General features: G+C 35.9%; 1 protein-coding gene and 1 pseudogene across 2 annotated transcripts in view; both read right to left on the reverse strand.

The window, feature by feature from the left end:
- The window catches only part of GNAL (G protein subunit alpha L), a 499,698-nt gene that overhangs the window by 248,338 nt on the left and 224,349 nt on the right, over positions 1–27,011 (reverse strand). The window contains exons 1-4 of one of the 2 annotated variants that reach the window (XM_043977802.1): positions 11,994–12,295; positions 11,576–11,648; positions 10,483–10,537; positions 10,177–10,296 (exon numbers count right to left, since the gene is read on the reverse strand). In XM_043977802.1, the coding sequence (XP_043833737.1) occupies positions 10,177–10,296; positions 10,483–10,537; positions 11,576–11,648; positions 11,994–12,132 (387 nt within the window). In that variant the 5' untranslated portion in view covers positions 12,133–12,295. Of the gene's footprint in view, positions 1–10,176; positions 10,297–10,482; positions 10,538–11,575; positions 11,649–11,993; positions 12,296–27,011 lie in introns of those variants that run through there. The other variant, XM_043977801.1, reaches the window with a different exon arrangement.
- Positions 5,208–5,364, reverse strand: LOC122737862 (annotated as a pseudogene).

Here is a 27,011-nt window from a genome sequence, read left to right on the forward strand (position 1 = left end):
CCAAATGGAGATGTTACCCAACACTGTGTAATCTGCTATGAGGTGCAGGTTAGAGTAATAAAGAAGAGTTATATTCAAACTATATTCTCATTGATTTGCCCAAAATTTCTGAAACCCTTCTGTAGTTCTACTTTAACATGGAGTAAAACTAAGTTTATCCTGATAGGAGAATCAGGGACAAAGAAAGATTTACATTTTCATTGCTAATTTCTTTAACCTATTTTCCAATTTTTTTTTTCTGAGTCATCTCTAGTTTCTTACACTTATAACTAAAACCTATGCCTTAAGTACTTCATATTTCTTATGGAGTGCTTAAGTTTCATTCTATTTGTGTAAAGTTTGGGGAAGATATTTCCCTCTGGATTTATTCTGTTTTAGCTAAAGTCATCAAAAACAACCTTAACTTTGTACTTTTATGAGACCTCTTTCAAAGTGTGTTGACTTTGTGGGTTGTTGGTTTGGTTACTAGACTGAAGATTTGTGGTTGGCAAAGTATAGTACTTCTAAAAATATATAATTGAGAAATCAACCAATACAATTGTGAACGAGTCAAAGCTCCAACAGGCAAGAGTCCCCTCATCCTATGCAAAGGAATACTTTCTCGGGCAAATGTTACTGCATCGGTGGTCCAATCCTCATTTAATTGGAAAACAGTTTTAACCTCTCCACCAAACGAGCCAGGTGACTGCTGTTTTACTGTATTTCAGTCTTGAAATTACTCAAAAATAATGCTGTTGCATCATTTTGGGTATGCTAATTATTTTGGGTGATTTTCCCTTTTAAGCTAATTGCCACTATTATTTTAATGTTCAACAAGGTAACATTTTCTTATAGGTTTTAATCAGTCCTTCTATAACGTTTCATTTAAACACCCCACTTATATTTAAAAGAAATGAATGAACAAATAATGTATAATGATATAGTTGTGTGACCATATTTTGGGGAAAGCAAAGGTGAGGAATTTGGATTCTTAGGATAAAGTAATTGAGTTCAAAGAAATGTTAATGCTAGTGAAGAGTTTCCATTTACTTTAGCTTCTATTTCAAGTGACATGAAACTCCAGTTAAATTTCATGACAGAGATAACTCAAATAATCACCATGTAAAACTTCACCTTCACCTCTCTGTCTCTTTTTTCTACTACACAGAATTCACTCCAGTTCTGACTAAAGACCAAATACCTGCTAAATCGCAACAGGAAAGACTAGTTATTTCCTTTATTAGGGTCCTGTTTACATTTCTATTGCCAAGGTCAATAATTTGTTTAAATAAGATGTTATGCCTTAAAAATATTAGTAACCAGGATTTTTTTAAAAAAAGTTTTAATTTACCTACAAGTACATTTGAAGTTCACTCTTGTATTTTGCAGTAAGGATCAGTGCATTTGTTTAAACCAATAAAAGACCCTTCCTAATAGATATATAAACATCCCTATTCATTAATGTTTAGTTTTGGCAGAAGGCACATGTGCATTTGAAAGCTGCCTATACACTTAGAAATTACTCCAATTTTCTACTTGCTAAACATATTACCATTAGAGTCTAAACTGTTAACCAAGTAATTCAATATTAACAATGTTCACCAGATAACATTTAGTATGTGTTCAGGAACTTAACATTGTTGTGGGTCAGGATTTTGGTAAGAGTTAATGACAAGTCTTCTTTATTATTTTTTGGATCTTCATTCATTTTGATTAAAAGCAACAGCAATTGGTAAATATTTACATTAACCAGTTTTCAGACATTAGTTAACATATCCGCCTACTAAATAAAAAGTATCACTTGTGTCAGAAATTCCACATTCCTTGACAAAAAACAAATTCTAATTTATGCTTATTAACTAGGTACCACCTTCTAGGAAGTAGGGATTTTTTTCTTTTAAAAGGACAAATATAATTTTGATTATTAACATAAAAATAATTTTAATTTGTTTTTCCCCACTGTCATGAATGCAAATGAAAAAGGCCAAATGTATATAAAGAAACTTGTACTCATTTAGAACTTTATACATTTCAAAAGATTTTTACTTCTATTATATCATTCAGCAATACAGACAAGCTTCCAGAGACAACTCTACCCTCCCTCTGAAGACATGAGGCCTTTGTCTGATACTAAGTGACCTTTTGCACTTTACATGTGGGAGGAAAGGAAAAGCCGTAAACAACCTATGTTCTGGGATCACAGGACTTTGCCATGAACAAAATTTGTTCATATAAACTAGGAAGTTATCATTTCAATAACTGAGTTATCTTTAATACTTTGGCATGAAAACAACACCCCCACTAATAACAAACTTATTAATATAGTGCTTTAAGGTTTGCAAAGTACTTCTCTTATGTTTGTTGAGGTCTCAGTTTTATGGATAAGGAAACTGAGGCTTAGAGAAGTGAAAGCTGGTGTCAGAATCAGAATATTTTTAAAAGTATAAGGTGAATACTGAACATTTTAGGAACATTATGTGCTCTACAGGGTATCTTATTCTATTAAAATTTTAAAACCTTTGCACTAATCCTTTTTTCTCAAGTGAAGTAATTTAGGTATAAATTCATTACTAAAGGTAAAATAATGCTTTATCAACAAGTGTCAAAATTCTCCACCAACCCATCCAGTACAGAGTACGAAACAATTGGTTTAGTGGCATTTTGTTCAACAATACTATAACCAGGATGAACATTTTAATTTCCTTTTTTTGAGAGTAGTCATCTAAAGAACAAAGATAAAACTGTCCTCCAATATTTCCTGCATGTGTATACTGTGGAATTATTTTTTAAGCACAGAGAAGGCTTGGGAAAAAATATGGAAAGGAAAAATGATGAAGAGAAAAAGATACCTATTATCATATTAAAAATGGGATCAATTGACTTTTATTTTCAAAAACTTCCTGCAAGTAACTTGGCATAACAAATCCCTGTTAAATTTGAATGTCTATTTTCCTTTCTAGATAATTTGAAGTAAAGATTGTGCCTGTATTTAGCCCATCACAAAGCCCCTTAGGAATCTTATACTAAAAAGCCTCATCTACTAGATCACTAAAAGTATTGCTAGAGAAAAATTAATGGCCCCACATTTCATCTAGAGGTATTTTAATGTTCTGTCTATATAAAAACATAATGTTTGTGAATTTTCTTATAAATGTATAAGGAATTGTGTCCATCTCTCCTCAATATTTCCAATAAAGCTTTTGCTTCTTAATTCCTTCTGTTTCTCTAACTTAATTGATAATTACCTTAAGAATTATGGTTGGCACTAAACAGTATACTGTCTGTATTTCCTTTAACTATAATGACTATTGGTTTAGTTGTCCTACCAATGGAGTAGTAGGTTATATTTGGTAGCCCACAACTATTTCCTTCACAAGAGTAGCATATTTTAGGTCAAAGTAAGCTCAAGCACAAACTCCTGGGAAAGTTTTTCTCCATGCTCTTTTTTAAAAACTATATTCTTTTAGTTGTTATTTTGTGTGACCACTAAAGTTATATAAGCATTAATTTTAATGAAAGAAATTCCAATATCATTCAAGATAGTGTTCTTGTCATTACAAAATTAGAATGATGGGGGCTTTTTAAAAGAGAGTAAAACTGACAAGTTTTTGATCAGCTAAGAAAAACAGAATTTTAAACTTTATTATTATAACTTAAGGGAGGAAATGCTGAATGATAAACAAGGAGGTAAAAGCCATTTTTCCTAAGTCATCCTTATGATTAAATAGATATTTCAGTATATTTGTTGTAGGGTATGACAAAGAAACTAAGCCATCCTGTTTTAACTTGTTAACTTAATACTGTACAACTCATCTCATTAAAACAAAACAAAACAAAACAAAACAAGAGGCAGCACATGATATAGTAGAAAAAATGATAGATTTGGAATCAGAAGACCTGAATTAAAATCCCAGTTCTGCCAAACTACTTGTATGTTGAGAATGCCTTTTAACCTTTTTTTGTTTGTTTGTTTGTTTTATTTTAGTGTGGCAATGAGGGTTAAGGGTCACACAGCTAGTAAGTGTTAAGTGTCTGAGGCTGAATTTGAACTCAGGTCCTCCTGAATCCAGGGCCATTGCTTTATTCACTGCACCACTTAGCTGCCCCACCTTTTTAGGCTCAATTTCGTCACCTGTTAAGTCAGTGGAACAGATGGTTTTTAAGGTCCCTTCCAGCTTTAAATATTCAGAGGGTACCCATGCTAGACATTTTTGTAATTACTTACTTGCATCCTCCACCTCCTTTTTATGTCTTTTTGATTTAACAAATTAGAGGGAGGGCAGCTATATTAGAAGGGGACAGTATATATATGTGGCTGTGGGTAGATATACATATTATATAGGTACACATTTATTTATATATATGCATTCATATATTTAACGCACAAATTTAAGCAACCAAAAAAGGAAATCCATTTATTTATTTATTTATTCATCTATCTATCTATCTATCTATCTATCTATCTATCTATCTATCTATCTATCTACAGGGCAATGAGGGTTAAGTGACTTGCCCAGGGTCAAACAGCTAGTAAGTGTCAAGTGTCTGATTTTGGATTTGAACTCAGGTCCTCCTGAATCCAGGGCCATTGCTTTATTCACTGCACCACTTAGCTGCCCCACCTTTTTAGGCTCAATTTCGTCACCTGTTAAGTCAGTGGAACAGATGGTTTTTAAGGTCCCTTCCAGCTTTAAATATTCAAAGGGTACCATGCTAGACATTTTTGTAATTACTTACTTGCATCCTCCACCTCCTTTTTATGTCTTTTTGATTTAACAAATTAGAGAGGGGGCAGCTATATTAGAGGGGGACAGTATATATATGTGGCTGTGGGTATATATACATATTATATAGGCACACATTTATTTATATATATGCATTCATATATTTAACGGAAAAATTTAAGCAACCAAAAAAGGAAATCCATTTATTTACTTATTTATTCATCTATCTATCTATCTATCTATCTATCTATCTATCTATCTATCTATCTATCTATCTATCTATCTATCTATCTATCTATCTCTATCTATCTACAAGGCAATGAGGGTTAAGTGACTTGCCCAGGGTCAAACAGCTAGTAAGTGTCAAGTGTCTGATTTTGGATTTGAACTCAGGTCCTCCTGAATCCAGGGCCAGTGCTTTCTTTATCCACTGCACCATCTAGCTGCCCCTCAAAAAGAGAAATTTAAAGGTGAAATATGGAATATAATGCTCGATATTCTTAGTTACAGTCCCTTGGCTGTAAAATTCACACCTTTCAAATAGCACTTTAAGTTAATTTGGCATTGCTACAGTTATGAAATAACAGGAAAAGTTTTCAATTAGCAATAATTGTACCTCAGATAAACCTCATTGGCTACAATACTGCCACTGTGCAAAGCTTAGAGTCATGAAATATCATAAATTTTTGTTGTCATTTTTTAACGCATCAAGTGCCAAAAATGAAATTGTCTTCTTGGCAATTTCGTGTCACCTGAAATTGCAGTGTGTGTTGATTTCCAGTTATTTAATGTCTATTCATAGAACGTTTTAGTTTAAAATCATGTCTAAAACAAATCCTATATTTATTATAATATTTGAACCTGTAATATTACACATTCAAAACTTCATTCCAATTTCTAAAAAGGTTTTAAATCACCTTGAATACTATATACTTTATGGTTTGCTTTCATTTAAAATATATATTTTTAGAAGCATTTAAATGGGGCATCTAATATATAAGAAATGATAATACTGTTTTTATATTATGTTAAAGTATAAAAGCAGGATATCTTAAAAATGTAAATATTAAATCTGAAAATATACCCCCAATATAGCTGACTTTAAATTAAACTATATAAACATGAAAAATAAAATTTTATATTTCTATTTAAACATATATAGAAAAAATATACAAAAGTTTTGAAAGGTAATATTAACTCTTTATATTTATTTTATGGTTCAAGTTCAAAAACAAAAAAAAAATTCTTCCAGATCAAGGTTTTTTAAAGAAAGTTTCTGTGTAATTGTATTCTATTATGCTTTCATTTACTATAACTAAATTACTGAACATTCATCCATATGGAAATTAATGAAGTTTGAAAAAAGAAAGAAAAAGAATCCAGTATGTTTGAAGAATTTTTAGATAGCCTAAGAAAGAAAATAAATTTCAATATTTTACCTGCATTATCTCTGTGTATCTCTATCTAGCTATATCTACTTTTGGGGGGGGGGAGTGTGAGGCAATTGGGTAAGTGACTTGCCCAGGGTCACACAGCTAGTAATTGTTAATTGTCTGAGGCCGTATTTGAACTCAGGTCCTCCTGAATCCAGGGACTGTGGTCTATCCACTGCACTACCTAGCTGCCCCTCTATCTACTTTTAATAACAAACTAACTAGACTCTTCTATGATATGTGTTCAATACCACAATGGTTAATTGTTCTATCTCCCTTAAAACCAAAGTTGCTATAGTAATACACACTTAAAGTAAACTTAAGATTTTTTTTTTTTTGGTAAGGGAACTGGTAGATCTGAATTTCTGAATCTGTGATTTCATTGGGTTGGGAAGCTTTCAGTATGACAATTTCCTTTACTCATGTAGATAAGAAACTTGGCAGTTCTAAAGACTCAAATGGGGTACTTTAAAAATTAAGTGACTTGCCCATTTCATACACTTAGTATGTATCAGAAGAACTTGAACTCAAGTCTTTCAGATCACAAGGCTGGCCTTTTAACCACTGTTTTTTCAAGACATTAAGAGATGAAAAATGTACATATGCCAACTTTCTATGATTAAATAATTTTAATATTTCATTCAACACTATGCTTAGGTAATACAAAATGTTTTTGAATACTAGAAATATAATGAGCCCTCAGTCTTTTCGTTTTCTTCACAAAGGTTATGTTGTGTAAACCACAACAAAGCAGGATTGATGTTTGTCAAATTTTTCAAATCTCAATCAACATTTGCTCAAACATCTTAGAAAAATACCACCGAACTGGCGATAAGGAAACCTGGTTTCTACACCTGTCTCTAACATTAAACTAGCTATATGTCTTTAGGGATGAATACCTGACTTCTTTGTGCCTAGGTTTCCTTTTTTACAAAATGAAAGTGTTGAATTGGATAATCTTTAATGGTCCATTTAACCCTGAATTACCCTACTCTCATTACCCAATGAGAATTTTGGCATGTAAATATCTTTAATATCAAGAGAAATAATGACACTACTATACTCACATCAAAATGAAAATTAGACTTACTTTAAAAAAATCAACTTCCCTTAACTTATTTAAAAATAAAGTCTTCATCCAATAACAATACATTCAATATTTAGAAAGGCCACATATTACTGAATAGTAAAATCCAACACTAAGCTAATCTGAAAATCAATCAATTCTTAAAGATTAAATTTATAAAATAAAATTTAAATTAAAATGAAAGGGTGGTAGATTGTGAAAATAAACCATTCACTATGTTGTTCGCATGTAATTTCTAATATAGATGCGACATTCATTACAAAAAATAAAACTGGGGGCAGCTAGGTGGTACAGTGGATAAAGCACCAGCCCTGGATTCAGGAGGACCTGAGTTCAAATCCAGCCTCAGATACTTGACACTTACTAGCTGTGTGACCCTGGGCAAGTCACTTAACCCTCATTGCTCAGCCACCCCCAAATTTTAAAAAATAAAATAAAACTAACCTTGCTCTGTAAATATTGAAATTTTATGTCAAGATCAGTGGTAGGCGAAAAATCCCCACTGAACTGAAATTCAGAAGACTTGGATTTTAATTGTATCACCTTGGGCAGGTCACTTAACATAAAGTCTATTTCCTCAACCACAAAATGAATTAACTACTACTAAGCCCACCTCAGAAAGTTGGTATAATATCACATTTGATCCTTATATGTTAAAATGCTTAAGAAAATGATAAAGCATTATAGAAATATAAATTATTAACATACAAAAATACTAATGCAATTCTTAGTTTTATAAAAATCATTTAACTTTACCACAGAATAGACAAAAAACTTCATAGTTTTATTGCAATGGTGAAATATTTTCTCATCTCAATTATTATTTCATAAGTTATATATTACTTCAACCACCATAAAACACTAATAGCTCTAGATAAGATGCTAACACTGAATTTAGGCAACTTTCTTGCTACTAACAACAAATTTGTATTTTAAAAAAAATTATCTCCTCTAAATCGATCGAATATTATTATAAAATGAACCATTGGATTTTATATCACTCTCAAAGAAGCTTATCAAATATAAATTCTGAAGCTACCCAACTCTATTACCAACACCAATGTTTGAGCGGACTAGTGATAAATTCACTTGAAAAGTTCACCACACGGATTAAATGATTACATGTACATTTTTAATGGACATAGCATGTACTTTAAAATTATTTTCCTGGATTACATAATCCAGGTCACATTATTAATTAAACATTGGTATATATTCTCACTTGACTTGGTTATATAATGATAGGACAATGGGTAGGCATACCAGACTTCCAAAGGGAACAAAAAATTTTCAAGTCAGCTGCATTGATTCCTAATTTTCCTTTCTTTTTTTTATGTTTATTATTTTAAATATCACATTTAAGTAACCGTGATATTTCTTTGAAAATATAGGTTCATCACTGGTAAACTACAGTTTATTGAGAAGTTTATTTTTTTCTTAAAAAAATCTTGTAGTTTCAGATTAAAAGCTTCGCTAATTATTCTCGATTCATTAGAATACAAACATTTCAGAAGTCTGTCATTCTCAATTTTGGATCTGCATGTCTATGAATATAGGGCTATCTTCATCTGCTTCTGAACTCATGAAAACAAGACATGATAGAATACCCAGAAAAAACCATATGTCACTTCATTTTCTTACTCAAAATACATAATTATCTTTACACTTGTTAAGAATCACCCATAAAATATTCTTTATTGATCTTATACCAACTTACACAACAATCTCATCTGTTCAAATAGCAGCAAAGCTACTAAGTTCATCTGTTATATTTCATATCTTAAAATCAAGAATATTTAAATTGTTTTTTTCCAAAGGATTCTGTCATTTTAGATAACTTACCCACCAAGTGAGCAATTATAAACTGTATGTGGGTGTATTCTGCAGTCACAGCTTTCTGTACAACCTAGCTCTATGTTAAATTCCAGATCCACAAGATGCTTGAATTATTTTATCTTGAACATTCAAAGTGGAAGATTTATCAGAAGCCAAACCACATTAGGAAATATGAGTCATGAAATAAAAATCAAGGCAACTTCTATCCCTCACTGCATTACACTAGTTGAAAACATCAGAACACACTACACAGTAAACAACTGATCTTGTAATTGTAAAAACTTAAAACAGCTAGAATTATTCAGTCAATGTCAAAAAGGTGTCATAGGAAGAAGTTTATGCTTAACTGTAGCCAAAACAAGTTGAATAGAGATTTCCTTTAAAAAATACATTCTATCAGACCTTCAAATACCAACACTATTAAGAAGTTAATGTTAATCACAGAAAAAGAACCTTTTAAACTTATCTCTATAAGCAAATACTTCCAACAAAATGACAAATAGATACTAAATTTCTCCTAAATAACACAGGCCATGAACCAAACTAGAAAAGCACTCTACTACAAACAGTCAAAAATCAACTATAACTCTACCCAGAGCACACCTCACATTTCCCCATCTGAAATGACGGATATGAGTATTAAAAATAAACTAGACTGTTATTTTCACTGCTGTTGATGCAATGCAGTATAGAAAATAGCTCACCTATTTATCTTTTTTTCAACATTTTATTATCAAAATGAATGCTTGACAAGACATTTCAATTTCTTAAAATTTTAAGATATGCATTTAGTCATGATTTATTAATTGTATGCTATTTCCTTGTAGAGAAATAACGCTAAAGTTTTATAAAAGCATTCTTTTACAACTAGACTCTGAAAATAGAAATAAAGTTGACATTGATTTAAGGAAAACCCCAAACTCCTGCTGAAATGTTTACATACATTCAAAGCACACTGAAAGTTTCCTAAATCAAAAAGTTTAACCAACTTATTGAAATAGGTACAAAGTGTCTGCAGTAAGCTCTCTTTCAACAATCTTTAAGTCCTCTCATTAAAAGCAGTTTTGTCATATTGGTTAAAAATATAATCCCATGAGGTATTTAACCCAAGACTTACCTGTGAATAGTCAAAGTCAGAGAGAGGGGCTATGCTCTTGATATAGTCTGATCGAAATTGGTTGTCTGGGTTGGCCAAAGGAACTGGTGGTATTAAAGTGCTCATTGCTGAAACTATTGTCTACAATTGGAAAAAAAGTAAAAGAAAAAGATTTTAATCTGGATAAATATAACATAGAAAGTCAAACTATATTCATTTAATATGACAATATTATGGGATTTTGATCTACATTATCGTAGAAAGCAAAATATTTATGTTCTGCAATAAGCAGACATTAAGCAAAATAAAATTAAAATGTATTCTTACCACAATCGCATCTTTAACGTTTTTCCGGATGTCCAGTATTTTCTGTTTCTTTTCTCTGTATTAAAACAGAATTATTAACAATTTAATTCATCGCTCCCATCAACCCCATCAAGTGAGTAGGATTTCAAAATCTTCAGCTATTTCTTTGGCATTTAAGCCTTCAACATTTACTCATTGCCTTGTCTCTGCAGCAGGTATCAAGTGCAGCAAAAGATGCTTTTAATTATGCCAGATAAGTCCACCAAGGCAATTAACTGAAAAGCTTTTTGGGGGGGAATGGATGGCACCCCTCTTATTTCCTGTGTATGTTGATTATTTCTTTAGTATGTGTGTGTATGTGTGTATGTTTAGTCATAAGCAGTACTCTGAAAATACATCTAAATTTAACTCAGTATAATTATAGCTACAAACATTAAGCACACAGACTTATACATATACATGCATAAACACCTGTCCAAAACATGTCTTCTCTCTCTAGATATATGGCAACCTGTATGTATATATAACATATTTACTATCATAAATCTATACACAACCAGCATCCATTTGTAATTGTCTAAATAAATTGAAATTAAGATGGTAGCTGAGAGATAACGATCTAGTTATCACAATATATAATGATTAATAGAAATTTGGGAAAGGGTCCACAAGACTGACATTCTATATACCCCAAGGCTACATGATAATCAAATTGCATTCTGTTGAATGTTTCCTTTTGAACACCAGAGGGAAAAAAGATTTATTATGTCCAGTAATATATGCCTTGATATTTATGTGCATCTTTATATCACAAAAACATAAACAGTGAATATTTAGTAATTTGCAATGTTAAAAAGTAGTCGCCATGTTGTTGCTACATAGGGGCCTGTGAAGGCAACTGCAGTAGCAACAATATAAGATACAGTAGAGGGGATGTAAGGGGATAAAATACAACCACAAATTTTCTTACTTAAAAAAAAAATGCCTGGACCATACCACAAACTTATCTATATGAGGAAAACAGTTCTGAACAGGATGCAGGAATGTCACAATGGATATGCAGCTTTGAAGTAAAACAAACAAATAAATAAATAAAACTATCCCCACTTCTTACTCTGGATTAAATCCATTGACGTGCAGGATCCTCATTTGTTTGACAATAGTGCTTTTTCCTGACTCACCAGCCCCTGCCAAGGGAAAAAAAAAATTATATTGCAATATGCGTCTTTATACCATTGACATTTCTCCAAACAAAACAGAATTCATGTTTTACACCAACACATGCACATAGACATATACACATACATATATTAATTACAGTAGGATTACAGATCATTACAGAGGTGTCCAACTATCTTTCAAGCTCACTGATACCTTAATTACCAAACAAAAATCGGTTCATGTTTGCATGAACCAACCCCCCCCCCCCAACTGCCCTCCCCCATTCTCATCCAATTTCCCTGTTAGCTTATTGCTTCTCTACATTTTCAGCCGTGGGAAGCTCAGGCAGTTGCATCCCCCTCCTGCCTTACCCAGTAAAAGCAAACGGTGAGTCGCTTTATAAGCAAGTCTCTCTTTCTGCAACTGCTTCTCTATTTTTTTGTTGGCCTCTCGTCGCTCTTTCTCGTCAAGGCGCTGATCTTCCGTCTTGCTGTTGCCCAAACACCCCATGTCTGCCCGCTGGGTTGGATGTCAGTCAGATACAGTTATGTATTTATATAAAAAGCAATAATGATTTATAGGTATTTATAGATTCCCTGCGACGGCTTCTCTCTTCCCTGCTGCTAAGATGGTCTCTCGGTGCTTCCCGATCCAAAGCAGGTTTTTCCCTCACCCACCCCCCACCCAACCCCCCCAAATGAAAGAAGAGATGCAAGGAAGATCCACGAAGAGGGATGTTTTTAAGGAAGAAAAAAAAATCTGCAGCAAGGCTATAAATAGCATACAATGAAAGGGGGGGGGGCGGCCCTCCTGGAAAAAAGCCTAATGCTGCGCTCTCTGCCTCTCTCTTCCCTCTCCACCGCACACACACATACACCCAGCCACACTCCCTATATTTCCCTGTAAAGGTCTATTTCTGCCTTCCTCCTAACTCAGCACTGCCTCTTTCTGTGAGACCAGGAAATAGCCCAAAGACAGACCCCCAAAGTGCAGAGATTTCCTCCTCTCTTTCTCCCGTTCTGAAAGTCCGTTCTTGTCTGTCTGCCTCTCCCCCGCTCTCTTCCCTTTCCCTAATGCTCCGCTGCACCTCCAGAGAGGCGAGATCCACGGCTTGTACACAGGCGCACACACACGTACCCAGTAGCACCCTCTCGGTGTGAGTGAATGAGAGCACAATTAAAACGCAGCCTCCCTACCAGCGCTAGCTCTGTCTCTGCCCAAGCTCAGCACTGCCTCTTGCTGCCAGAGAGGTGAACAGCGAACATTGCATTCTCTTGCTCTCTCCCCTCCCCCTTTCCCTAGCCTCTCCTCCCCTAGGATTTCACTCTAATTCCAAGTACATTTTTTTAAACTTGGGCGGGGGGTTGCGGGGGGGGAGGGGAGACGGGGACGGAGGAAGAGTGTCAGTGAGGGCCCTGATGAATGCCCTCAGGCTCCCCCCCGACTCCCCCCCCCCAAAGTGATGGAAAGGCGGTCGCGGTGGAGAATCACTCAGGCCAGGCAATCCTGGCCCCGCCTTTTTCCCACTAGGTGGGCGCCGCCTGCACCGGGGCCACCACTGGGCTGACGCCCCCTCGGCTCCGCTCCTCTGCAAACTTCACGTGGCCGTGAAGCAGCAGGAAACAGAGAACCAAAGGCGGAGCTGCTTGCCTTCCACATGCAGTGTGCAGTGCGGGTGTGAGGTAGACCGACCCATACACACAAAATCAGGGGCCGAGCACACGCGCGCACGCACACACACACACACACACACACACACACACACACACACACACACACACACGCACGCGCGCGTTAAAGGGCTCCTCCTGCAGCTGATGCACAGAGGCATCTTGATATGCGGTGTCATTCCCTCCAGGAGTCTGGGTAATTTTGAAGGGAAACAAAAGCAAAACAAAACAAAAGCAAAACAAAACAAAACCAATCACAAACCAGCCTCCAGAACTGATGTTGAAAAGGTCAGTGGAAGTGCTCTGCAATTCCGGGCTAAGTGGTGAAGGGAAAAGAATGCAGGGTGACCAAATGCAGTGCGGGATCACTACCCCCATCCCCATCCTGCGACTGTCAGGATGCCCCGACGCCTGAGATTGATCTATTTTCGCCAGAGAATATGAGAGAGAGTGAGCTTTAACGTCCTCCTCCACACCTTTGCCTTGTGTCTGTATCCACCTAGAAATCCGCGGACCTTTAAAACTGGTGATGACTATTGTAGAGTAATACATATGCTATCAGAGGCACAGGATTTAAAGAGTTTTCACTGGTCACATGACCCCCTTTGTTCTCTTAATTTCCAACACTTCTAGCTCACCCAATCCTCCACCTCTCCCTTTTCACCTTCCCCTCTTCCCTCATTAAATCCCCCATCTTTCCTGTGCAGTGCCTTCCCTTTATTAATTTTAACAGCCTTTCCCACTGTTTTATGGAATAAGCCCCCATGGCCAAGGCACTGTGGAATGGATGAAATCTGAACATTTGAATATGATTTTCAACTCTGCTAATAAGGGCGTGAGGGTGGTCAGTAAATTAACCCCTGTATGCCTTATTAGGATAATAGATGCAGAATTGGAAAGGAGCTGAGAGAGGAGATCGTCTAATCCCCCTCATTTTAAAGATGAGGCACATGGAAGATATATAACTTGCCCAAACACAGACAACTAGAAAGCCGCAGAGGCAGGATTAGAACCACATTTAACTCCAAAGTCAGTACCCTTTTACTACCAGATTACTCTACACCCTTGCACGAGGGGATGCTATTTGTCTCAAGTCAAACATGAACATTAGGGCTAGGTGGTTTTTAAAATCGCAATGCTATAAATCTTTTGCATTTCAGGCAGCTATTATGTAGGCATTATGTAGGCAATACATATTAATAAAACATGTTTAGGTTATTTATGATATTTAGTTATTGGATGTAAACAACACATTATGAAGGGCTGCTTTGTGGAGTGGAATCAGGACACTTTTGTTGAGATCCTGGCTCTAATCTCAACTAGCAGTCATCTATGGCAAGTTACTTCACTTCTCATCTGCAAATAAAGAATAATTATACTTCCAATACATACCTCACACTGAAATACATTACTTTCTTTGTACTTGCACAGATGCTGGATTTTATGAGTATGAGAGAGATCACAACCCCTTTGTGCTTTTGTGGATAATCTTCCTCAGTGATGTCAAAGTTGCTTATGGGCAACCTGGTGATGAGGCTCTCCAGTTTTAGGTAGGTTGGTGCTCAGAGGGCAGACAAGCACCACTTAGCCCCTTCCTAGAGGTTTCCAGCCTGGAAAGAATATCCAGAGCTATTGGCCTAGCAATAGATTTGACTGGGCTTTGTAAACCTTAAAGCTATAGAAATATGTATTATTAGTATTATTATTCCAGTGGTATACTAGGCTAATGTCATCAGATAATTGATGCAATAAACCTTAGCAGCAGCAAAATCGGCTTGCCACTTTGCTTTCAGACTCCTAAATCCCAGTCTAACAAGAAACAGAGAGGAGGCTTGGTATCATAAGACATTATGATCAATATAAAGTCAAGGACAAGCCCTACTGACATGTTGCTGTTCAGTAGTGATCCAACTCTTCTCGACTCCATTTGTGTTTTTGTTGTTGTTGTTTTTGTGGGGCAAAGGGGGTTAAGTGACTTGCCCAGGGTCACACAGCTAGTAAGTGTCAAGTGTCTGAGGCCACATTTGAACTCAGGTCCTCCTGAATCCAAGGCAGGTGCTTTATCCATTGTGCCATCTAACTGCCCGATTTGGGGTTTTCTTGGCAAAGATACTGAAGTGGCTTTCCAATTACTTCTTGGGCTCATTTTACAAATGAGGAAACTAAAGTAAACAGGTTTAAGTGACTTCCCCAATGTTACACAGCTACTAAGTGTCTGGGGGTGGATTGGAACTCTAAAAGATGACTATTCCTGACAAAAACTCAACAGTCAGTCCACTGTGCCACCTGGCTGCCCATTGAAAACAGCCTCCAGCAAAAGCAATAGCTCGATTAGGTTTCACACGCCAAATGGGAAGCAGCTTGATGTAGTGGAAAGAGCACTGTATTTGGAGTCCAAGGATCTGGATTGAAATCCCAGTTCTACTTCCTAGTACCTGCTACTGTTTGTAAATCGAGGAAGCTGGACTAGGTGGTCTTTAAAATACCTTTTGTTTTAAATCCATGATAAAACTGGATAACTTAAAAACACACACACAGGGGGCGGCTAGGTGGCGCAGTGGGTAAAGCACCAGCCCTGGATTCAGGAGTACCTGAGTTCAAATCTGGCCTCAGACACTTACTAGCTGTGTGACCTTGGGCAAGTCACTTGACCCCCATTGCCCCGCAAAAACCAAACAAACAAACAAACAAACAAAAAAGCACACACAGCAAATCAGGGGCTCTTAATCTGTTCTGTCATGGGCCCCTTTGGCAATCTGGTACAGCCTACTATGGACCCCTTCTTAGAATTTTTTTTTAATGCATGAAATAAAATATACTCAAGGAAACCAACTGTATTGAAATAGTTATCAAAGTAAAAAAAAGTTCACTGACCCCAGGTTAAGCACCCCTGCTTTAAAGTATTCCTGTTGACACACACACACATAGACAATATAGCCTATGAGCAGGATTAAATGATGTAATCTTGTGGGAAGAGACCCAGTTAGAATATGTTCACACATGTTTGCAAATTTACAACATTAGCCCAGCATAGGTTTGATGAAGGATAGAGCAGTAAGGAGGTTAGATAATATATACAAAATAAATGGGTAGGAGAGGAGCGTGTGGAATGAAAGTGGCTTATTTCATCTAATAAGTAGTGACCTTTAAAAAAAATGTAGAATTCCAATTCCAACAATGAAGTTTTCTGTGCATATCTGCATGTACAGACACATTTATATATATAAGTCAAGGATGTTGAGTGCCTAACTCCCTCAACCTACCCAGACTACAACTACACCTTTATACTCATCTATAACCCAGAGCCTTAGAGAGTTGTCTGAAGTTTAGGGAGATTAAGTGATTTTCCATAGGTCACACAGCTAAATTAGATGCAGTATTCAAATAATCAGGTCTTTCTGATTCCAAATCTGGTATTATCTATAGTATGCCATGTTGTCTCTATACATATATGCATGCATACGTGCACATATGTGTATGTATGAAGCAAATGGTAATTAAACAAAATTGGTACAACTTTGTAATGAACAGAGAGTCTGAAATAGTAAAAATTGCTTTTTATCATTAATAAACATTAGTGTAGTGAAGTTTGGGATGGAGATTATAGGCATAAAGACCAGACCTGTAATTTCATTAATTATAAGGAACTCCAAAATGAGGAAATTAACTACCAATAGAGGTTGGCACCTTCTATGCAACTTAAGTCTTTAGGGAGTTGCTGGGAACACTAAGTGACTGCCAGGATCACACAGCCTATATGAGTGAGTTAAGACTCCAATTCAGGTCTTCATGGCTCCAGTCACATCCCTGTTCATTAAGCCATACTGCCTCTTGAATGTTATAAGGCTAATAATAAAATTTTATTGTTTCCTTTTATATTTCTACTTCTTGGATTCACAATCCAAGCAATACTTTTTTTCCAATATAGGTGATAATGTTTGTATTATCCATTTTCTGGCATGTTATCTGATTTCTCTTAGGAACAAATAATCCACTGTGGGATAAAGATGAAATTGTAGTTCGAGGTGGAAGAACACAGATTATATTCAGAAATACTTTCATAAAAGCTACAAATGTCAATTTATTTTTTAAATTTTAAATCATTCATGTGATAAGAAATGCCAAAAACCTAGTTCTCCCTGCAAAATAGCCTAGGAACCCTATGGTACCTTAGAAAACTGATAAAGACTTGATTCTATAGAACACACTTTAGGCACCCTGCTTTATACTGTCAAAATCTTAATGTCAATCAAATTATTTTAAAGTGTTATATTAAGTTGGCACCTGCTCTCTGAAGTGATCCATGTTCCTACAGCTTTTTAATTCTCTTTTGCTCCTCAGTTTTCCTCATACTAAACTTATTTGTGTATATGATGTTTCCACCTAATACAACAGACTAATACAAAATATTGTTTCATTTTTGTCTTTTTAACCCTGAGGCCTTGAAAAGTGCCCATTACATAGCAGGAGGACAATAAAAGTTTGTTGAAATAAACTTAATATCTACATCACTGATCAATAAGAATCTATTAAATGTTTCTTCTATAGAAATGTATTCTCATTGTGTAATATAACAACACAAAAAAGGGTTAGTTTAGCCAGTATCCTATTAACTGGAACACTGTAATAAATACAGCCGTTCCAAGCATATATACTATGTAATAATAACTGCTGTTCATAATAATGGACCTGAAGCAAGAATCATTAATTATTAAATTATGTTCAGCACAGTTCTAGTGCTTTGTTTCATTATATTCTAATTCTTTGAAAATTGGTAAGTCACATGTAGTGCATATGGTAACCTCATTAACCCAAATGCTGTATTGCTTTACTCAGGTTTGATAACAATATTTACTATACAGATTTCTCACAACTCCATTTATTTTTCTGATTGTCCCCTTTTCCATTTCTCTGCCACTGCCTTTGTCTCTTCTGCCTCATCACTTGAAGTTTGGTCTACTACAAAGACTTGTTCTGTTCCAAATCTCCTTTTACCCCTCTTCCTCCAGATCCATAAAGCTTATGTGACTAGATTAATTAATATGAAAGCAACAACACATTTTAATTCTAATCACCTTTCCTGTTGAAGAAAAAATCCAATTATTGCCTCTCCCATCCCCTTGCACCCAAACCATTCCAAAATATAGCCTTAGTTTATCTAGCCCTATCTTCAACTACCCTACCCCATGAACCAAACAAAGGAGTCTACTCACTCTGCTCCATCCAAATAGTTTTGTTATCTTTTACTTCTCTTTTTCAACTCTTTTCCATCTATCCAAATCTTTTAATTTCTTTTGGGTCTAGTTTACATCTTAACTCCTCCAGATGACCCACTCCCAGAATCACTGAATTTCAGATTTAGAAGGGACTTCAAAGGCCATCCAGGAGTCTTCTTTGCAGCATCCTCAAGAGGTAGTAAGCCTTTGCTTGAAGATGTTGAGGAAGGGGTCTATTACTATCTCCCAAGTCAGTCAATTTCATTTTTAGATACCACTAATTGTTAAGGCATTTTCCCCTTCCTTTAAGCAAAATCCGCCTCTTTTTAAACTCCACACTCCTAGTCCTGCTCTCTGCTGCCAGGCAGGACAAATCCAATTCTTCTTCCATGACAGAGTTCCTCAAAAACATGAAGATAATGTATCCTGTCTGCCTCTATGTCTTTTCTTCAGATTAAATATCCAGGCTATATTTATAAGCCATTACCTCAAAGTCCTTCATTCTTTTTACAACCCTTCTCTTTATGCTTTCCAGAGTCACAATAACTGCCATTTTTTCTTCACATTTAGTTTTCAACTCTTTATAATCTGGTTTCTGAAATCTTTCTACTGAAACTGCTCTCTCAAAGGTTACCAGGTTGATCTATTGACAAATCTGATGAACTTTTCCCATTCCTTTTTTTTCCTGGGGCAATGAAGGTTAAGTGCCTTGCCCAGGGTCACACAGCTAGTAAATGTAAAGTGTCTGAGGTTGGATTTGAACTCAGTTCCTCCTGAATCCAAAGCCAGTGCTTTATCCACTGCGCCACCTAGCTGCCCCCTGCCCCCATTCCTTATCTTTTTTTACCACTGCAGCATTCAACACCATTGATCATCCCCTTCTCTCTAGATACATTCTCCTCCCTTGGGTTTTTGTAACATTTTCTTCTGCTTCTCCTACCTGCCTGGCTATGTCTTCTCAGCCTACTTTGTAGGATCCTTATCCTTGTTCCTCTTCTCTTCATGAGTCTAACCCAGGGATCTATTCTTGGGTTTCTCATTTCTCTCTTTACTCTCCCAGTGATCTCAGCAACTTCCCTGGATTTAACTATCACCTCTATCCTGATGAAACTCATGTATAAGCATACAGCCCTGTTTTTTCTCCAGAACTCCAGTCTTATATTACCAATTGTCTATTGTCAGTCAACACTCAGTCAACAAGCATTAACCGCCTACTGTGTGCTAGACATAATCAACTGAATTCCCCATAAGTGACACATATTTAACATATTCAAAAGAGAATCCAGTATCTTTTCTCCTTACCCCCATCCCCTTTCCTAACTTCCCTATTTCTTCTGAGTGCACCATCATCCTTTTATTCACCCATGTTCACAATCTCAGCTATTGTTCAGTAATTTCAGTTCTGTCCAACTTTTTGTGACTCCATTTGGGGTTTTCTTGGTGAAGATACTGGATTGGTTTGCTGTTTCCTTCTCCAGCTCATTTTACAAATGAAGGAACTGAGGTAAACAGGGTCAAGTGACTTACCCAGGGTGATATAGTTAGTAATTATCTGAGACTATATTTGAACATAGAAAGATAAGTGTTTCTGATTTCAGGCCTGTACTCTATCTACTGCATTACCTTGCTTCCCTTCACAATCTCAGAGGTAACCTCTATTCTTCTTTCTTCCTCCACCCTTTTTTCCAATCATTTGTCAATTCTTGCCACTTTAGTCTCCATATTTTATTAGAAATATTTCACATCAATCTCTCTTCACTCTTAGGGCCTATTTAGTCCCTTACCACCTCTGACTTAGACCACTGCAATATCTTTCTGTTTTTATCATCTCCAAACCATCTTCTACACAATTACCAAGTTGGTAATACTAAAATACAGGTCTAATCACACACATCACTCCCCACTGAAAGACATTTTAGTGGCTCCCTATTACCACTAGGATAAAATACTAGTCTTCTTTTTAGCTTTCAAAAACCTTCATAATATGGCCAAAACCCACTTTTTCAGGTTTACTGAATGTTGTTTTCTGTGTATTCTATAATGCAGCCAAACCACAATGGTTCCTATTTCCTCAGCTCAACATTTTATTTCTCAACTCCAAGTTCATGGATGGACAGGCTATTCCCCCTTGTGTGCAACTCACTTCCTCCTCACATCTACCTCACAGAAATTTTACCTTCCATAAAAACTGAGCTCAATTGCTATTTCCTAAAAGAAGCTGAATCAAATTTCCCCTTACTGTTAGTCTTCCCTCTAAGTCCCTAGAAATTACTTTATATATACTTTTTAATACTCTATATTTACTCATTTGTATTCATGTTATTTCTTCCAAAAGAATGTAAGCATTTTGAGGGCAGGGGCTATTTTATTTTTGTTTGTAGTACCTAACAACAGCATCTAACACTTAGGTGTTTAATGCTTCTTGAACTGAATAGAATCTTCCAGCTCAATCTTTCTCTTCTCTGACTCTTCATGATGTTATTTATTAACATTTTGTCTTTTAAGGCTTTTATCTAACTCTGTAGTAGAAATTATTTCCTCAATTCAACTCTAAGCTCCTTCATGTCAGGAATTGGCTTAAATTCTGACAGCAATGGCCTTTGATTCTGCCAATTACTTTTTCATTCCTCATGATTATTTTTTGCCAGTATTGTTCTAAAAACACATCTTTCTTTTTCAGATATGTGCAGGAAGCACAGAAGGTTATTTCCTGATAACTGCATACACAGAGGGATAGCCAGTGACTACTACCTAAGTCCCTAACACTTTCCAACTTTCCATTCCACCAGAGCTGTGGAGATTCAATTCTTACACCAAGGGGAAGAAAGATTTATGTGTCTGAATCTCACTGCCCCAAACTGACTTTCTCAAATCCCCATTGTAGGGTACAGTTGACCATTTCAAGGTTTTAGTATGCATAACAGGGAGAAAGGATACTGTGTTTCTTTGCTCTCTGTTGTTGAGAGATCAGGCTAGAAAAGGATAAATCTCTTATTTCCTTCAAAGACTGGAGGTGGTAGGCTTCTTAATTTTAACATGAGAGGGATAGTCCTTGCATATTTGCAGAGAGATATGCCCTCCTACTAAAAGAAGGGTAAATGAGGGTAAGGAAATACTTCTGCCCAATGCCCTCTTGATGGGTAAGAAGTGTTGGTTTCCACATGGTTGCTTCTACCATGTCATTCTATGTTTTCTGATTTTGTGCCAATGATCTCTCAAGACATATTTTATCTCAGGCTTCTATTTTTCTTATCTGGCACTGAAATTGGGAGAAGAAAATATGTTGGATTGCCTTGGGAAACTGTATAGTATTTTTTGAATGACCTCAAGTTCCCTAAAACAAAGGCCCATTATTTTAACACTAATAGTCTTCATAGCTTCAAGTAATGAAATATTATAGTCCTTTAGAACAAAAATGAAGGGATACCCAAAGGGCCATAGAAAAGATCATGGTTAGTGTAAACAGGTGCAACACATTACAAGTGAGGAATTATGTAGGAAAAATCTATGCCTAGAAAAACAGATGGACTAGTCACAAGTGACAAGTGAGACAGCCTTCATGCAATGTTAAGAGAATATAAGGAAAACCCTCAGGATATTGGATAGGACCTTCTGTGGGGCTCTCATGGAATGAAATAAATGAGAGTCACACAGGTTTGACAGACATGGACATGTTGTGAGGACCCACAATGATACAATCACAGACCCATTGAAGTATTATTTAAAAATTTATTGATCATAACAAGATTGGATGCTGCCCGAAAGCAAGGGAATAGGAATTATAGAATTTAAAGTCATATAGTACTTTCAAAACCATCTGTTCCTAGTTGTCATTGTATAATACTGAGAACAGGGTCAAGAGTAACTGACAAAAAATTTTATGCTGCTGTTTGATGCTTCCAACAATTATAATAACAATAGGTAATGTATTTTGCCTATTATTTTAAAAGAATAAATCACCATCAAGTTTCTTTCTTTCTCTTTTTCTCTTCTGTTCTCTTCTTTCCCTCCCTCCCTTCCTTCCTCTTCTTTCCTTTCCCTCCTTCCTTTCTTCCTCTTCTTTCCTTTCCCTCCCTCCCTCCTTCCTTCCTTCCTTCCATAATGATTTATGTGCAATTCTGCCTGAAGACAGGTAGCCAGTCTTTATGCTGAGGCTGCTAAGTGTTGCAATGGATATAGCCCCAGACCTAGAGTCAGGAAGATCTGAGTTCAAATCTGGCCTGGAACACTTACTAGCTGTGTGACCTTGGGCAACTCACTTAACCTTCATTTGCCTCTGTTTCCTCATTTGTAAAATAGGGGTATTAATAGCACTTACCTCCTGGGGTTGTTGTGAGGCTTAATTGAGATAATATTTGTAAGGCACTTAGTACAGTGCCTGTCACATATATAAGTTAGGATGATGAAGACAATGACAACAACAATGAAGATGACAACAAAACGATGATGATGATACTCTAAAGATTTGCTTCCAGTTCCTTGATTTTTATTATAGATAGCAAGCAGTAAGAAGCAGAAGAATTTAACACTAGAAGGACCAGAATTTAAGAATATCTCAAAGGATCAAACATATGCAGGACAATTTTTTTTTAAATCCAAACAACAAAGACAACAAAGATAGGATGAACATTTTTATTTCAAAGTAAAATTATATTTTTGTATTGATTGAAGTATACTTTGTGTTAATTTATGACTATCACATAAGTTTCTATTTATTATCTTTGTACATTGAAAATAATAATCAATCTATAAGTCCTGCCTAAAGTCATTTGGTACTCATCAATAACTATCAATGAGCAGACTTTTCCTATGTTGACACTGTTTTTCTTAAAAGCTAGTGAACTTAAGAATTCAATTAACTGATGCTTATGTAATGCTTTGTTCTAGTTATTATATCGTTAAGATAAATATTTCTTTGCAAAAGCTAAATGGTTAAATGAAACTAGGGGTTGATTACTGGCCATTAAGATTTGAGAGAACACACTGGAAGAGGGGCTAAAGATGAAAGCAGTAGAAAAATAGAGATACTCAAGGGTACCCTGTAACCTCACTTCGGGGATTTGATTCATCAATGAGAGATTATGAGTTGGAATAATCCTTAGAGATTATCTGGGCTATACTTGATTTTCTCATTAAATCACTAATGGAGTGACACTGATTCTTTTTTTTTTGGGGGGGGGTGAGGCAATTGGTGTTAAGTGACTTGCCCAGGGTCACACAGCCAGTAAGTGTCAAGGGTCTGAGGTCAAATTTGAACTCAGGTCCTCCTGAATCCAGGGCCGGTGCTCTATCCATTGTGCCACCTAGCTGCCCTGTGACACTGAATCTTAAGTCAGAAGACCAGGCTAGTATTGAGTTCAGGTTCTGACAACTACTAACTCCATAACCTTGTACAAATCATTTTACCTCACTCTCTATTACTCAGTTTTCTAACCTTAGCAAAGTGCCTGTCACATAGGAAGTGCTTAAATATGTTTTGCCTTCCTGCCTATAAAATGAGGAAGTTGTACTGATTGTCACTTATTCATAGGAGAATATGATTCAGAAGATTTGCATAAGATAAGCAGATATGGATAGTTTTGTGACAGGCATTTTTGGAGGGGATTATTGATAACATTATCAATAAATTATCATTTTTGATTTATTAAATCATAAATATATTTGTTAAATAACAAATCACTTATTAGGAAATAATAATTGCTATTTATATAGAACTTTACATGCATTATTTCATTTAAACCTCACAACAATCCTTTGAAGTAGATACTAAGGGTATGATTATTCACATTTAACAGATGAGGAACCTGAGATTGAGACATAAAATGATGTACCTATAGTCACAGGGGAATATGGGGTTTTCAGAGAGGACAAGCACCTCTGGTATGAGAGCTTGCCGAGCCTTTTTCAGGGCTACTCATCCACCTTTAGTGTCTACCTGTTCCCCACCTCTCACCTGTGGCTTCAAGAAGCTGCAGCATGCATAGCAGTCACACCCCACTGAAACCATCTTGGCAGATGGGCTAAATTGGGTTGAGTGTAACTGACAGGCTTCAAACCCATAGGTGAGTTAGGGGGCATGTCTACCCCAATTATGCAAAGTCTTCCTATGGTAGAATGGACAGATGAGACGTACAGTCACATATCTAATGTCAGAGGTAGAATATGAACTCAAGTCTTCTCCACTCCAAATTTATTCCTCTTTCCATTTTAGGCACAGACCAATATTCCATTAGAGTATTAGAGATGTTCTAATACTGTTTAAGCACTTATTAAAAGAAGATTGATGATTCCTCAAGGGGAAGTTCATTGGATTTATTATTATAAGGATCTGTCAGATCATTTCTTCCTAGTGTCCAAGATTTTTTTTTAACACCTACAACAGGGCTATGTGTAACCATCAAGCATCTTTTTGTGATAAAGATGACAAGGCACCTGTTGAGCCATCTCTTCAACTGTGATTAAGGATTATGTTCTTAGCGTTTAAACCACATTTAAGTTTTTAAACACATGATTTTGAAGTCAAAGAGGCCCTAAAGGGTTTGTTCAATGGGCAAACCACAGGCTGTTGTTAATGTCTAGAGAAACAACCAACCAATAAATTAAGGTACAGTGATTTTTCTTAGCTTTATATTCCTAAAGCTTATTGTTTATTAAAGGGATTATGAATTAATTGGAAACATTACCACAATTTTTTTTTCTGAAGCTGGCTACCTGGGTGAAATAAAATACTTTAGAAATGAAAACATACTTTCTGTTTTTGTTTTTGTTTTTGTTTTTTGTTTTTGCAGGTCAATGAGGGTTAAGTGGCTTGCCCAGGGTCACACAGCTAGTAAGTGTCAAGTGTCTGAGGTCACATTTGAATTCAGGTCCTTCTGAATCCAGGACCACTGCTTTATCCACTGCGCCATCTAGCTGCCCCTGAAAACATACTTTCTAAGAGTTCTTATCAAGAATAAAAGCCTTAACAAAATTAACTTTTTAAACAGGTTAAGCAAAAGTATAACACACATACCTATGAATGTATGACCCTTCTCTTCCCTCTCTTCATCAATCTATCTCTACAAATCTATTATGTACATGTATGTGTGTATATATGCCACCCAAATACAGACACAGGCATATACATAAATGTAATGTTGGGAGGGGGGTAAGGAAACTCCTTCTACCAAGGCAGATCAACAATATTCTCTGCAACATAATAATCTTAGTTGATCAGGGGTACTGAGAGGCTGGATCTTCTGTAGAGGGTGACACTGCTAGTATGTAACAGAGACAAGAGCTGAACTGAGGTACTCTGACTCTGTATCTCCTCCTCTTACTTCCTCTTCTCTTCAGATACTATCTACAGTTTTCTTTAGCCAAAACACAGGCAGACTCATATACCTGCCCTACACCCACATCTGATTGCTTAGCTAAGCATTGCCACTGCTGATAATAACTCACAAATGGTGACAGTGAATGCTCTGATAAAAGAACTTATCTGTCCATTAAGTAACCCATGTGAACCTATTTAGCACAGGCGCATCCATATTAAGTTTATCCAGAACATGGTGTTCTGAATTTGCTTAAAACCCATAATCTTAATTTGTGTTGGATTTGGGGAGGGGGATGTACTCCAAATGTGGGTGGTTTGCCAAGAAAGCTAATCTCTTTCCGTAGAAACATTTATCAAATTAGCTTCTAAGCATTAATGCTACTAAATAGTATCTATATGACTAGAGAGCTGAACAAATTAAATATATATAACTATGTATGTATGTGTTTGTATATATGTATGTATGTATTTCCTGTGCTTAGTATGGCTGTTGAAAAAAAAAGAGAATATATAAACTGTCCCACAGTAGTAATTTTCTTCGGGTCCCTAAGCGACAACCTTTCGCTTTTAAGCTCCAATTTAAATCAACATTACTTTTTCATTGGAACATTCAGTTGGAATCTAGTTTCATTTAAAGCCCTGTGGATGAGACTGGGTGTGTCTCCAATTCAATGGACTCAACAAAGCAGCCTCATGGGGTGGTGAAAGAATGCATACATTCAAAAACATAGTGAACTTGTCAGAGCAGGTAGGTACTGTCTCATAGCTATTCATCAAAAGTTAATAACAAGATAACACAAAAAATGAATCCTCAAAGAATGATGTGTCTTAGCAATACTTAGAGGATCAAAGTGACAATGATGTTGGGCTACTTTTTTTTGTCATTTGAACTAATTTAAAGTCAGTTATGATTATAAAACTCCATCCAAATGGAGGGTATTTTGTGTAAAAGTTTTAATTTTGGGAGAAAATTCTCTGCTTATTTTTGAGTTGTTAAAATGACATGGTTTTTTAAAATAAAGTAATAAAATTTCATCCTTTTTATTCAAATTAGCTCAAGATTAGGGAATTATGGATTTAAAAGTGAACTTTAAGAAACCAAGGAATTACTTTATTTGTCTTCAAGCTGAACTATACCCTAAAACATTACCCCCAAACACATGATAAACCATTCTGTTTTTACAGATG

Source organism: Dromiciops gliroides, chromosome 1, assembly GCF_019393635.1.
Source record: "Dromiciops gliroides isolate mDroGli1 chromosome 1, mDroGli1.pri, whole genome shotgun sequence".
Taxonomy (NCBI): domain Eukaryota; kingdom Metazoa; phylum Chordata; class Mammalia; order Microbiotheria; family Microbiotheriidae; genus Dromiciops; species Dromiciops gliroides.